This window comes from Sander lucioperca, chromosome 24 (assembly GCF_008315115.2).
Source record: "Sander lucioperca isolate FBNREF2018 chromosome 24, SLUC_FBN_1.2, whole genome shotgun sequence".
Lineage (NCBI taxonomy): Eukaryota > Metazoa > Chordata > Actinopteri > Perciformes > Percidae > Sander > Sander lucioperca.
The window spans coordinates 16,562,975-16,577,390 of NC_050196.1; the positions used below are offsets into that span (position 1 = coordinate 16,562,975).

Consider the following 14,416-nt stretch of genomic DNA (forward strand, 5'->3'; position numbering starts at 1 on the left):
TTGCAAAAAACATACTTCATACTAAAACTTTTCTTTTGAGAGTCTCTTGGAGAATTTAATCTAGACCTGTAACCTGTACACAAAGTCAGAATTATAGCACACACTTTTATTCTCCTGTGGTCACTCTGGGCTTCTTACTGGGAACACTGGACTAATTGTTCAGTTTGCAGTGGTGGCATTGTGTCTCTGACCTCCTCGCCATCGTTAGCCTGTTAGGTTGGTGATCTAGGAATGTGAGTTATGCCCTCTGGATCAACTAAACGTCAGCTAAAAGTTAAAAATGCAGGAACGTCGGAGTCCGCCTGCCTGCTTTGCATCGCTGAGATGCTCAGTGGTGGAGTTTACTAAAGAGTCATTGTGACCAGAGCCCTCTGTCTGTCTTCTCTGCTCTTCCTCCTCCAGACAAAAACTTTGAGGATGATGACTCGGGGGACGGCGGCCGCTCCTCGTCCTCTTCCAAAGGAGCCTCGCTATCTGGGAAGAAGACGGTGAGCATGGGTTCATTTCGACGCCCCGCCTCCAGCACCAAGTCTGCAGGTCAGAGTCCACACGGCCGTCTCACACGTCATTATGCACCTCTATAGAAACAGCGCCATCATGGCTAGAAGTAGGAAGGACTCAAATATGTCTTTTGTGCCACAAATCATCAAAAAAAGCAAGTTGAATTTGTTTGATAATTTATTTAACAAAAATTGGAATCTATATATATATATATATATATATATATATATATATATATATACACACACAACATTTTTCCAAGTGGCCACGAGTGTTACCAGCATTGAAAAAATAATGGGGGTTCCCTATGCTATACAAATTGAACTGTTTACATTTTTTTACTACCTCTTGTCCTCTACGCTCTGCTCCGTTTAAACAGCTTGCAGTTCAGCTGAAATTTCACTGAATCTTTGTTGTGTGACTGTTGGTCTGAGCCAAGCATAATTTAATTTAGACGCTTCATTTTTAGCAACATTTTAAATGAGACATGTAGAATAATGTGATTGTGATTAAATTTCACTCCGTAGTTGTTCTGAGCTTCATCATACTTGCAGTTAAATTAAACAATTTGCACAAGAAAAAAACTGCACAGATGGCATGACATAAATGTGCAGGGAGAACAGAAAGCGCTTATTCATTATATAAAACAAAATTCACTTTGTCATAGACTGGATATAACATAAAATGGAGGTTAAAGTTGTTTAATGCCCATTTATCTTTCTGCAAAATAAGATGCTTGGTAACCTACAGATTAGACGACTGTCTGTTTCATTCATGAATTAATTTGAAATTAAGTTATGAAATGATGTTGAAGATTTCCCCCTCTCTGAATTGTATCTTGTATATAAAAGTACATATGTTTTAGGGAAACAAAACATCCAAAATTGTAATAAGTGAAAGCTCCTGATGGGATTTAACCAATAACTAAAAAGGTAGAGCGGTTTCAAAGTGTCCTTGAGCAGGTTAGGTAGCTTTTCATCGGGACTGTGGGTGTGTGATAAAGAGTGTATGTGAATTGGTGAATAAAAGGCAAATTGTAAAGCATTAATTTAAGAAATTGTGTGACCCTGGTGTTGTCTGTAGGGAGGGATGGGTCTGGTGCTGGAGCTGTGGACGAAGAGGACTTCATTCAGGCCTTTGAGGACGTCCCCACAGTGCAGGTATTCCAGATGTTTAATAAAAAGTCGCATTTTCAGCCTCGTGCAGTGTTTTTTGTTCTTCTCTTCTTAGCTTCCTCTCATCTATCCTCTCCTTCTTCATTCCTTCCCTGCTCTCCACCAGATCTACTCCAACAGGGAGGTAGAGGAGGCCATGACGAAGATCCGAGACGTGCTGTCAGACGATAAGAGGGACTGGGAGCTCAGAGTGGCAGCTGTAAGACCTCTCAGTCATCTCACTTTAAGGTGATCAGTTAGGTGAAAATGTCTTGTTGTTGATCGCTGTTTCTTCTCTTTTCGTGTTCCTCCAGCTAAAGAAGGTGCGTTCGCTGCTCCTGGCCGGTGCAGTGGAGTTTGATGGGTTTCCGCAGCAGCTGCGGCTCATGGAAGCAGCGTTCAAACTGTCCGCCAAGGACCTCCGCTCTCAGGTGGTCAGAGAGGCATGCCTCACTCTGAGGTAAGACAGTTTCCCTTTAAATCTGCTGCAACACATACAGTAGGCTGAATATAAAGCGTTGCGAACCAATCTTCATAAAAACATGTTTTTTTCAAGCAAAAAAAGAGTGATTGCTTTAACTTGGAGAAGAATGGGTAAACCAAGTAACGCACGTTTAAGGTTTAAGGAACCATCTTTGTTCCTTTGCTTGTCGTTCTGTACAACACAGTGTGCTTGTTGCTCATGTAGTTTAACCTGAGTGTCTGCTCTGCTCTGCTCTCACCAGCCACCTGTCGTTGGTGCTGGGCAGTCGGTTCGACCACGCGGCAGAGGCCATCATGCCAACCCTCCTCAACCTGGTCCCCAACAGTGCCAAAGTCATGGCTACCTCCGGCATTGCCACTATCCGCCTCATCCTCCGAGTACGTGGCAGCTTTACTGAGATGATGTGGTAGATGGAGACTTTTTTACAACAGGTTTTGACACCAGGTTCTTTTGTTTTGCAGCACACACACTACCCACGTCTCATCCCCATCATCACCAGCAACTGTACCTCCAAATCTGTGGCTGTCAGAAGGTGAGAGACACAGTAGTTCATTTTTTTATTTTTTTATTTTTATCATTTTATTTTCTATTTTTGCTGTTTATTTAATTTTAAGATTTATTTAAATGTTCTATTATGTTTGTATGTCATTTATTTTATTACATGTTATATATTATTGGATTTATATACTCTATTTTATTTATTATATATTATTTTATTATTTATTTTATTTTAAGAATATGTATTTGTTAGTAATGTTCTATTTTGTATACACTATTTACATTTTTAGCTTTTTTATTTAGGTATTTTATTTGTATTTTATTGTATTTATTTATTTGTATTTTGAATTTTATGTTTTATAAATTTGTATTGTTTTATTTATATATTTTCTGTATCTAATTTTAAATTTACTTTTGTAATTAATATTTTGTATTTTTGTAATTATAATTTTGTTTTATTTTAATTTTTTTTATTTATGCATTTTTTTTAATTTATTCGATTTCAACATATCTATTTTAGTTTTATGTTTACATGCCTTAATTTAATTTGATTATTTAGTTTTTGTTGTTGGTTCTCTGATGATATTTCTTTTTCAAGGTCTCTACACAGGCTTGAAAAGTCAGGGAAAGTTCTGAATTTAAATAAAATGTATAATTGAATGCATGTCATGCTCCTGTGTGGTCAGATCCCACTTTAACACTTCTGTGTTGCAGGCGCTGCTTCGAGTTCTTGGACCTGCTGCTGCAGGAGTGGCAGACGAACTCTCTGGAGAGGTGAGAAAAGATTACACTGTACGTTATCTCACAGGAGCTTTGAACAATATTCTCATATATATATATATATATATATATATATATATATATATATATATATATATATATATATATATATATATATATATATATACACAAGATTCGTTTTAGGTTCTGGCATCAACATTTCTCCATCAGTAATAATAACTCTATATAGCAGATATTTGTACAATAAGTATAAAATGGTGACTTGTGAATGGCTTAAAGTACCGCACGCTGCCTTGTCGGGAAATGTGACACCAGCCAGGTCGTGGTCAATCTCAGCACTTTCCATGGCGATGCCGGGGAGAATCTCTGTCTGCCTCCAAAAAGCCCCATTGTATTTCTGCATGGCTGCTTCCTGCCGCTGCCACCGCCGCCAGGGAGAAACCCGAGCTGAACCCCCCACCCCAACAGTACCAGGGGAGCTCTCTGGTTCTCATCGATCAATGTGTGTGTGTGTGTGTGTGTGTGTAAAAGCACTGTTACAGAAATACAATACAAAGAATTAGGGCTGGGTATTGAACTACAATACCTTTACGGCCTTTGGTGTAATGTTTTTGTCCAAAAACTGTCAGACTTGTAATCTTGTTTATTAATTGTTTGATCTGATATTTTCCTGATTTATATAAAAATATTCTCAATTATTTAAAAACGTTATTTTTCAGCTGCTTGTCTCAGGTTTTTTACTGACGTGCTTTTCATTATAAACCTTTGATGTTTTATTATTGTTTTAGCTCAGATTTTCCTATTTTTTCTCCCCATTTGTAGACATGGAGCAGTGTTGATGGAGACCATAAAGAAAGGTGTCCATGATGCAGATGCAGAGGCTCGCTCTGTGGCAAGAAAGTAAGTTGCACATTTGTTATCTTACCAATGTAAATTTACTCTTACCACAGTTTGTTGTAGCTGTAGCTTGAGAGTTGAGAAACAATGACCGAGAGAAGCATAATATTAAGATGTTCTTTGGTCATCCGGTTTGCTGTTGCAGGTGCTACTGGAGTTTTCACAGTCACTTCAGGCGGGAGGCGGAGCAGCTGTTCCAGGGCCTGGAGGCGTCCTATCAGAAAGCTCTGCAGGCTCACTTGAGGAGCGGAGACAGCCTGGTGTCGCTGCCCGCCTCAGATCGCTCCTCCTCCTCTTCCCAGGAGAGCCTCAAGTGAGACGCTTTCTCTTCTCTGATCCATCGATTAATTGATTAACTGGGAAACATAAGAAGGATGTGATTCCTCGTTTCCATCACTCCTCCTTGTTTCTTAGATCCTCCCAAAGAAGGGTTAAAAGAGAGGAAGAGATGTGAGAACGGAGGAACAGTTTGGTGAAACTGTCCTGTTTTATTGTATAGAAATAACTGACACCTAAGGCACTTTGATTATGTCTGCTGTATATATGTAGATTAATCGCTTGCGTCATGGACTGACTGTAAAGAAATGACACCGTTTGGCAATTAAAGGGCCGATTTCATCCATCTTTTATGGCACGTACAGTGGCAGAGGGAATGTTCACGGTATTCACGTGAGTTTGATCACAGGATCATATGTGTTTAATCGCGTTGCCCTCTGGTGTAAAGCTGTAGGCACCAACAAGGTTACTTTCTGTCATCAATATGGCCGAAATAACCACTATTGCTGCTTTGTACCAGTCATGGAAGTCCCAGGTACATAACGATATATATGTTGTGATTTAAACAACAAATTAAAGTATCCCGAAATAACAACATCATGATGACAATTTGTAAAAAGTCTGAATTCATACTTTATCAGGTCTGTCCGTAGGATTATAAGCAAACAACTTTTAAAATGCTTGTTCTCTGAATGCAGTTTGGATCAATCAGGGCAATGGGTTAGGGTTAGGGCAATGCTAACATTGTAGCGCCTCCATCAACACAACAACATATATAAATATAATTTCAGAACGCACCAGGTAGTCCAACTTCCCCGCTTACTATTCCCTAATAAAGCTGCTTTTTTGTCCGGTTTCTGTAAATAATGGCGTGCTACAGAGCTCTGGGTGCCCACAGATATCTACATTATGAGTCCTCCAACTTTATGGCAGTGCAGAATTGAATTACTGATGTTCTGCTTTAATATGTATTACTGAAAGAGCAGAACAGACATGAGGCAGCAATATATTCAACGATAAATACTCCCAGTTATAGCTATAATTCGTTTGTGAAGGAATAACTTGTACAGCAAGGCAGCAATGATGTAAAAACATCGTACAGCAATGCTGTTTCCACAGCTGCCCAGAGGAGCGAGGATAGGAGGATATTTAGCTGAACGCAAAGCTTCTTTAGTAGATTATGACGTTGGACTTTTTTTGTGCAATTAATTAATAACAAATATCTAAAAAATATCATTCATGCAAAGTAGTTTTTGTCCAGTTTGTCAACCATTATCATCGTGTTATCAACACACACACCAATCGTCATAAAATAATATTCAATGAGTTTCCTGTTTCGCTGTCTGAGCTCGGATTTGATCTTTGTGCCGTTTATGTCACATTAAGAAGCTCTGCATTGATGATTTTGTACTACGTTATTCTGTAAGTGACACAGATGATGAACAATATGTTAAAATTTTGTTACAAGCTGTTCTATTTTTATTCCCAGTAGAAGAGAATATGCTTCCCTCCATATCTTTTTCTATTAGTGGAGGATATCACGTTATATTTTTTCATTAAAATTAACAAGTTTTTAGTTTTGTTTTCTTTTTTTGTTACTTGAACAAAGGTTGGTTTAAATATATTTATCTTTTTTGCTTTTTGTTTCCTCAGTCGACCGCTGTCTGTAAAAAACACCTTTGGAAGCGGGACAACAAGATGTGAGTCATTTTGTTCTTTTAATTCATTCACAGCATCAGGTAATCTGGGAAGTTAACGTCCAAAACATAGTTTTAGTGTCAGCTAAAGACTTTTAAGGTGGAAAAAGTTGACCTCAAGTGCAAAATAAGAAAACCTAATCTCTTCTTTGCTAAATATTTAAAAGTGAGTTCAGTGTGCGATTAAAATCTAGCCCAGTGCAGGTTAAGTGCACTTTATAACAGGAGGAAACTGAGCCGTTAAACTGCTGTAACGTTGGATTATTTCAATATCCTCCAGCCAAAGCTTCCCACACCAGGACGCCTGCTGCAGCCTCTTCTCCAGGCTCCCTCCAGCGCTCTCGCAGCGACGTGGACGTCAACGCGGCGGCCACTGCCACTGCCCGCACCAGGATGCCCGCCGTGTCCTCTGCCATGCAGTCGTCGGCTTCACCCTTCAGCTCGGCCTCGGCCCTTCCCCCTGGATCCTACGCTTCACTGGGTAAGACACGCTGCAAACATCGATGTCTTTGAAATCATGCGGGGCGATTTAACAACATCAAAACTACATTTTATTTATGCTTCATGCTACAAACAATATTGATAGCTGTTGCTAATATTGTGGAGCTGTTAGTATTTGCAGTGTTAGCAGGCACATTTAGAATAAAGATACAAGTATGCATAAAGAAACAAAGTCTCTACACAATCAATACTGTTTAATTCCTAGTGTTGCCTTAACTTCACATTCAAATGTTGGACACAGAAGGACTTCTTTCTCTGAACACAGACTATTTATGGATCTCTGTCAAATAATATAACATCAAATCAGACGACACTCACAGTTGGAGTCACATTTTCAGTATCCCAGCTGTTCCTTCTTTTGTCAAGCATATCTAAAGCTTAACCTCTTCACCCTGACCCTTGTTGTGTCTATCCCTGGCTCCACCTGTCAGACGGCTCGTGGTCTGTTAACGCAGACGGTAAGCTGTGTGCTGTGTGTCTCCATATGTGGGCAGGGGAATGATGCTCCTCCATGCCTCCTTGGTGTGTTGTTTTGCTCCCCATCAGTCCTGTAATGGTGGTCGTCTGTGATGGAACTGTCAATGCATGGACTGTCTATGCATGGTGTACTGTTTCTCCTACACTTGGATCAATCTACAGTATGCAATAGAGAGGCGAAGTCCCTCCCCTTCCGGTGGACCACCATGGGACCTTATTTTGGAAAAAATATGTACGGTAGTAAACGGGGAGAGGCTAATAATTATTTGATCCCCTTTGAATTGAGCCATGAAATACACATGTGATGTTTGTCAATTTAAAAGATAATTTTCATTAGAAAGACTCTTTAGCTCATAGTCTCTATGTGACGTCTCTCTGAAGCTAGCTAGGTTTGTTATGAAGGAAAACTTTCAGCTACTGCGGGACTTTCCTTCCACCTAACATGATGTATTTCTAAACAAAAAAAAATAAAAAATTATAATTTATGCAGCCCTCTGAATAAAATAAAACAGTCCTCTTCTCGCCTCGACTCGACTCGCCTCGCGTCGACACACTGTGCGTCCGTTTTCCATTGCAGATTTTAGTACCGCCTCAGCGTGGCTGGTCATCTTGCCGGCTCGACGCACACACTAGCGCACAAGTATAAACATCAGGCCACTTGAGCTTGTTTTACAGTTCTGTGGAGGCTCCACGCAGAGCTTTCTCCGTAGCCTGTGTAATATGTGGCCTGATGTATACGTTTGTCAGCTGGTGTGTGCGTCGAGCCAGCATGTGTGTGTGTACGTAGGATACAGTGAAAGCTCTGTCGGAGCCTCCACAGAACTGAAACAAGCGGCGCCGCAGTAAACTGCCGTGACCTAACGTACACACACACAGAACGTGGAAGGTGTGTTGTTGCCAGAAGACACATTTAGTTTCTAAAGAAGCTGGAGGCAGCAAAAAAAAACACAGCTGGCTAAACTGTTTAAAAATAGCGGGTTTGTTCAGGACACCCCCCTCTGTCGCTTTCACGTCACCTTTTCGGCTCGCCTCAGCTCGCTGGGAACCTCGACTGAGGAGGTACTAAAAAAAAGTACCTGTTAGCAGGTACCAGGGACTTTTTTTCGTAATGGAAAACCAAAAAAGTAGAGTAGAGTCGAGGCGAGTCGAGCAGGTACCATGTAATGGAAAAGCGCCAAAACCGAGTCAGATATTGAGTCAGGATTTCAACTTTGATGTGTTTTTGGTTAATCATGGGTCCTTTGGCTCTGGATAGTGGATTCCATGTTAATCTTTTTCCAGGGTCAGAGAAAAAGAAGCACAAATGACTTGTTTTTCATTTTTCATGAAAACCACTACTCCCTGTCTTGTATCTTCTGTCACGTTTCCCTCCTTATGATCTCAAATGTAATTTCACTCTGCATGACAGAAGTGTAGAAAACCTCCAAACCGAAGCAGTCGTCATATTGAGAGATGTTTTAACTTTGATGTGAGTATAAAGTTTTTGTTTTCTGTTTTCTGCGTCTCCAGGTCGAGTACGAACCAGAAAAACGAGTTCAGGAAACGGTCCGTCTGTGACAGACAGCCGGGGAAGAAGCAGAGGGAAAGTCGTCTCGCAGTCTCAACGTGAGCAGCTTCTCGTGTCTTCTGATTGTGATGTTATCCTCCCGTTTATGATAAATGGCATCAGAGGAATTTAAACTTTAACCCAGATACATAGATAGAGAGATAGAGAGAGATAGATAGATATTACGGTAGACAATATATATACGTTAGGTAGCTAGCAAAATTGCAAAAGGCTTGATACGAGGAGAGATGAGTTGTTTCAGAAAGAGGCAGATTGTTCTTTTGCATAGTACAAGTGACGTGACTCGTGGAGTTTTTATTGGTTGATTGGTTCACGGAATTTGTTGCGTACTTTTCGTAATAAATGTCTGAGCATAACCACGCCCAATTCAAACCCGATACCAGGAAAGTTAACAAAAAATGTAAATGACAATATTTCGAATTTGGATTGAAACTAATTACTAATACTTTTTAGATACTTACTATAATGAACATAACATCCAAAATGACATAGTTAGAAGGCTATTGTGGAATTGGGTTTCCAGTGGCTTTAACATCAAACTAAACCGCAACACTTTGACGTTTCAGGATTGGATGATGATGAACTAAATTTTCACTAAAATACTTTCAGCCGGCAGCAGGTCAGGTTCTCCCGGCCGCCTGCTAAGCTCCACCTACGGCAGGATCCCGAGGCCGACCATGGGCACCGCCCTCGCCACCACCAACAGCACTTCTACTGGCCTGAGCGACAAGAGCCGGCCCCGAGGTCACCGCAGCCAGGGCTGCAGCCGAGAGACCAGCCCCACCAGATCAGGAACAGGTAAGGAGGCTGTTCAACCACAGAGATCTGTAATACTGGAAACGACAAAAGGTTTGAAAGAAGACTGCAGTAGGAACATTTGAACCAAAGTCTGTAAAATGTTGATTATTTGGAAGCTTTGTTGAAGTTGAAGCACTTTTAACATTTAAAATCTGAAAGCCATAGTAGTATACTATAAAATATCTTCAGTTTTGACTATTTTATGCCAAAATATAACAATTTAGTATTTCCCCTAATTCTTGTGTAGGTGAACGAGCCCGTAAAACAGCATTAAGACCGTAACTGTACACTAAACGTCAATTTAAAACCAGAATATTGACATTTTGTTGGGCTTGTTATTACATTTACTCTACACAGTATAGAACTAAGGTTGGTAGGTTATTTTTATATTGACCATTTTTTGATTAATCCCCAAATGTAGTCATGAAATTGAATTTTGAACAGAGATTTTGAGATCGGAAACTTCATATGGACGGTAGCATTGCTGTAAATACAATCTGATGAAGAGCTTGTAAAGGTCTTTGGATGAAAATACCTCAGAAGTGAGATGTACGTTTGATTGTTCTGAGGTCGACGTGCACAGATTTGCATGCTCACCCCACAAGACAACAAGATTCCTGTTCCTTCTCCTCACGCTAACACTTTACCTGCAGCATCCCTAAGTCTTCTTGTCCCTTCTCTCCTGCCCAACTAACTTTCTCTGCAGAGCTTCAGGTGTGTCAGTGTCTGGCTGTTTGTGCTACAAGCTAAACTCTCCCCTTGCGCTGCTGTCTGTCTGTCTGTCTGTTTCTCTGTCTCTCTACCGTGCTCCTCTAGCCCGGAGCCGAATCCCCCGACCAAGCATGAGTCAGGGCTGCAGCCGCGAAACCAGTCGCGAGAGCAGCCGCGACACCAGCCCCGCCAGGGGTTTCTCCCCCCTGGGTGAGTACTGAAACCCCCCCAAAACCTCCACACCCGAGCTCATACAAGGGAGTAGAAAACTACTCCTGTAAAGTTTGGGAAGTGCACAGAATGGCTCAAAAGAAGACAGGAGTAGTGCTAGCTTTCTGTTTGACAGCTTAGTAAAAAATCTGTAGGAGCCAAAGAACCCTCACCTCCCTTCTCACTCTGCACATCTGTCTGTCTAGATAACTGTTTTCCCTGCCTGAGTCTTTGCATGCTCTGTATTTAAATGTCCAGATTCTTCTCTCTTAATTAGGGCCGCAATTTACGATTATTTTCATTGGACTAATCTGTGGATTCTTTTCTGGATTAATGGATTAGTTGTCAGAAAATGGTGAAAAATGTAGATCAGTGTTTCCCAAAAAGCCCAAGATGACGTCCTCAAATGTCTTGTTTTGTTCAAAATTGGAAGATATTCAGTTTACTGTCACAGAGGAGTGAAGAAACTAGAAAATATACACATTTATGGAGCTGCAATCAGAGATGTTTTACTTTTCTTTTCATGAAAAATTACTCAAACTTTGCAGCTCTAATCTTAATCTTCTGATTAAGTATGTGCAAACATGTAAAGAGCTCATGTAGATATAGTTGTTATTTCTGAGGTTGTCTTTTACTTTGTCAGGTGTCTGTTCATCTGTGTTTCTTTAACAATAGTCGTCTCCTCTAACTTCCTCCTCCAGTGACTCGACGTCACTCCCGTTCAACCAGCGCCCTGTCCTCTGCAGAGTGCTACTCAGGTGACCAGTGAGGTCCTCTCAGGAAGCAGATTGACTCAGTCAGCCAGATAAAATAAAGACATATTTTCCGCAAAGATTTCTGTAGCTGTATTTACATCCTTCTATTCTGTATTCATTTATCTGGCTGACTGAGTCGTCCTGCTTAGTGACGCCTCTCCTTGCATGGCCGAAGTTCGCCTCTTGCCTCCGTCTCTAGTGGACGGAGAGTGTGAAATAATCATCAGCCAAATGCAGAAGTTTTTATTTTGCAGCTTCATTTTAAAGCAATGTGACAGTTTTGACATTTTCATTAAGCAATGCTGATTCACTCTTTTTGTACTTTCATGGTATGTTTTGCATTTTGTATTTATTTTTTGTTGCTGGTTGCTTAGATATGTTGCATTGTTATTACCCAAATCCTTTTTGCAGCTTCCTTTGCTATTAGCTTTGAATTGGGTCTGGTACAAGTTCTGTTGCCTTCTCCTAAAATTAATGAGACATTTGGACTTTGTTAGACACCTGAGAAATTGTCCAAATCTTATTTTTATGTATTTCTGAAATATGCTGTATGATCGAACAAATCCCAACATAAACAATGAAGTTAGTAAATCCATTTTACGCAACTGAACTGGTCCCAGAATCCACAAAGCACAGGACCGAGACACTCCTCACTCCTGGGTCTGGTTTTCTGGTTTTCTTTCATCTGACATTTATACAATGTATACAAGGAGATACTTTTATTTGAAAGTGAGGAGTGAACTGTAGTCCCTTATTATTTTTCTAAGTGGCTGTTGCCAAACAAACACTCCTCCTGACCTGCTGATGTTTGATCTTTTCTTTTTCAGACCGGCTGTCTCATCAGGCTCGGATCTCGGCATCCGTCAACGCCATGAAAATCCTCAACACTGGCACCGATGTCGAGGCTGCCGTCGCTGACGCTCTGGTAAGAACGCCAGTGGGAAAATATATGTTTTATAGCCTTTATGCAAATAAAGCTATACACCTACCATATCTTTATAAGACATAATCTTCTAGAGCTGTCCTCGATTTAAAAAAAAAATAACTCTTAGTCAACGAACACTCAAATGATTTTGCCGACTAATCAATTAGTTGATTTAATCGACAGATCTGTAAAACTAAGTTCCTCCCTAAAGAATCATACAAAAGCACCACTTTAAATATTGTGTTAACCAGAGATGTGCGTAGAAGTTTCTAGGAAATAAGTCATTCAGTATGAAAAAAAAACCATAAAAAATGACTTCTCAACTAAAGAAATCTCAGTCGCCTAAGACCAAAACGACCAATTAGTCGGTTAATCGAGAAGGAGGGGGCATCCCCATAACATTTACATTCAACTTAAAATAAATAAACAAACTTTAAATGTAAATTAGGGCTGCAACTAACGATTCTTTTTTATTGTCGATTAATCTGTGGATTATTTTCTGGATGAATGGATTAGTTGTTTAGTCTCTAAAATGTCAGAAAATGGTGACAAATGTGGATCAGTGTTTCCCAAAAAGCCCAAGATGACGTCCTCAAATGTCTTGTTTTGTCCACAACTCAAAGATATTCAGTTTACTGTCACAGAGGAGAGAAGAAACTAGAAGATATTCACATTTAACAAGCTGGAATCACACAAGTTTGACTTTTTATATAATAAAAAAAGTGACTCAAACCAATTATTCGATTATCAAAATAGTTAGATTAATTTAATAGTTGACAACTAATCTTTGCAGCTCTAATACAATTATTTTTTGTGTAAAACTAAGAACGTGGCTTGGAGATAAATGAATGACATGTTGATGTTAGAGTTTGTACAATCCTGCAGTAATTCCCTCTCTCCTCTTTCTTCTTGGACTTTGTAAATTCCAGCTCTTAGGAGACTCGAGGAGTAAGGTACACATACATCTTGTCTTGTCTTGTGTTGAACCTTTCTGTCACTGCATGCAGAATATGAGCATTAAACACAGACTTTTACATTCTGAACATGGAAAAGAGAGCAGGTTGGGATGCAGTGCTCTGTGACCCAAAAAAATCAGCTGTTGCAGAATTCCAACAATTGATTTTCCTTTTCTGTCTAATCACAACAACTGCTTTTTTTTTATAACATTAACCCTGAAGTGAGAGGTGAAGAAAGTCCAACCAGCATGAAATAACCTTGCCTGTCTCACATCATCAGAAACCTGCATGTCTCTGTAGCTGCATGGTCCTGTAGATCTAGATCTAAAGGCAGATAGAGAGAGCACGCTGCCGTTACCTTTCAGTTCTGTTTGTAAACCCCAACGTCTTCTCTTCTTCCATTCAGCGGAGGCCGGTGAGGCGGCGCTTCGAGTCACCGGGAATGTACTCGGACGACGACGCCAACAGCGACGCCTCCAGTGCTTGCTCCGAGCGCTCGTACAGCTCACGCAACGGCGGCGTGGCACCGCACTACCTGCGTCAGACGGAGGACGTGGCCGAGGTGCTGAACCACTGCGCCAGCGCCAACTGGTCTGAGAGGAAGGAGGGCCTGCTGGGACTGCAGAACCTGCTCAAGAGCCAAAGGATGCTCAGGTGGGTGTCAGGAGCTAGCTGTGTGTTGCATCTCTCTGTTTTGTGCTTGTTGCATATGATTATTTTGGGATGTTGGAAGTTTGATTCGCTTCAAGCATTGTTTGAGAACTTCATGAGTTGGGTTTTGTGTTGCTTGTGACCAAAACTAAGAACTTAAAAACCGATTTCAGAGACTGTTTTGGTAACATATACGATATATGAAAAATGCTCCACATTTCTTTAACTTTCACTGTTCACTGCATCCCAGTTTTCCGTTATTCGATTCTATGAAATGTGTCCTATTGTATTTGTAATGTTGAAAGTAGTTATAAAAAAAAGCTGATTTTGTTAGTCTTAAAACATATTTTGGAGGTGTAAATGTGAAGAAATTACTGTGTATGAATACTTTGTCTTAAACTCTATATGTATTTTTTTTTAAGTTTATACCTCACAACCATGACTCTGATAAATAGTTTAGACTCCACTTAGAAAGCAGCTGATCCACTTTTTAATCATGAGGAGAAGATGAAAATATGGCTCAAACTAAGACAGAAAACCCTTGAATATCTTTGTCAACCCTTTGTGTCATGAAAATGGTATTTTCTTAAGAATGCTAATTGTAGCTGATACAGAAA

General features: G+C 40.2%; 1 protein-coding gene across 22 annotated transcripts in view; it reads left to right on the forward strand.

Moving 5' to 3' along the window:
- The window catches only part of LOC116044841 (CLIP-associating protein 1-B-like), a 50,986-nt gene that overhangs the window by 21,171 nt on the left and 15,399 nt on the right, over positions 1–14,416 (forward strand). For 11 of the 22 annotated variants that reach the window (XM_031292366.2, XM_031292371.2, XM_031292375.2 and 8 more), the window contains 18 exons: positions 403–537; positions 1,585–1,661; positions 1,783–1,875; positions 1,970–2,115; positions 2,381–2,516; positions 2,601–2,671; positions 3,352–3,411; positions 4,201–4,278; positions 4,421–4,588; positions 6,205–6,251; positions 6,529–6,729; positions 8,736–8,831; positions 9,403–9,591; positions 10,408–10,512; positions 11,214–11,270; positions 12,095–12,192; positions 13,122–13,145; positions 13,555–13,802. In XM_031292366.2, the coding sequence (XP_031148226.1) occupies positions 403–537; positions 1,585–1,661; positions 1,783–1,875; positions 1,970–2,115; positions 2,381–2,516; positions 2,601–2,671; positions 3,352–3,411; positions 4,201–4,278; positions 4,421–4,588; positions 6,205–6,251; positions 6,529–6,729; positions 8,736–8,831; positions 9,403–9,591; positions 10,408–10,512; positions 11,214–11,270; positions 12,095–12,192; positions 13,122–13,145; positions 13,555–13,802 (2,029 nt within the window). The remainder of the gene's footprint in view (positions 1–402; positions 538–1,584; positions 1,662–1,782; positions 1,876–1,969; positions 2,116–2,380; positions 2,517–2,600; positions 2,672–3,351; positions 3,412–4,200; positions 4,279–4,420; positions 4,589–6,204; positions 6,252–6,528; positions 6,730–8,735; positions 8,832–9,402; positions 9,592–10,407; positions 10,513–11,213; positions 11,271–12,094; positions 12,193–13,121; positions 13,146–13,554; positions 13,803–14,416) is intronic. The other 11 variants (XM_031292372.2, XM_031292382.2, XM_031292383.2 and 8 more) reach the window with 5 other exon arrangements.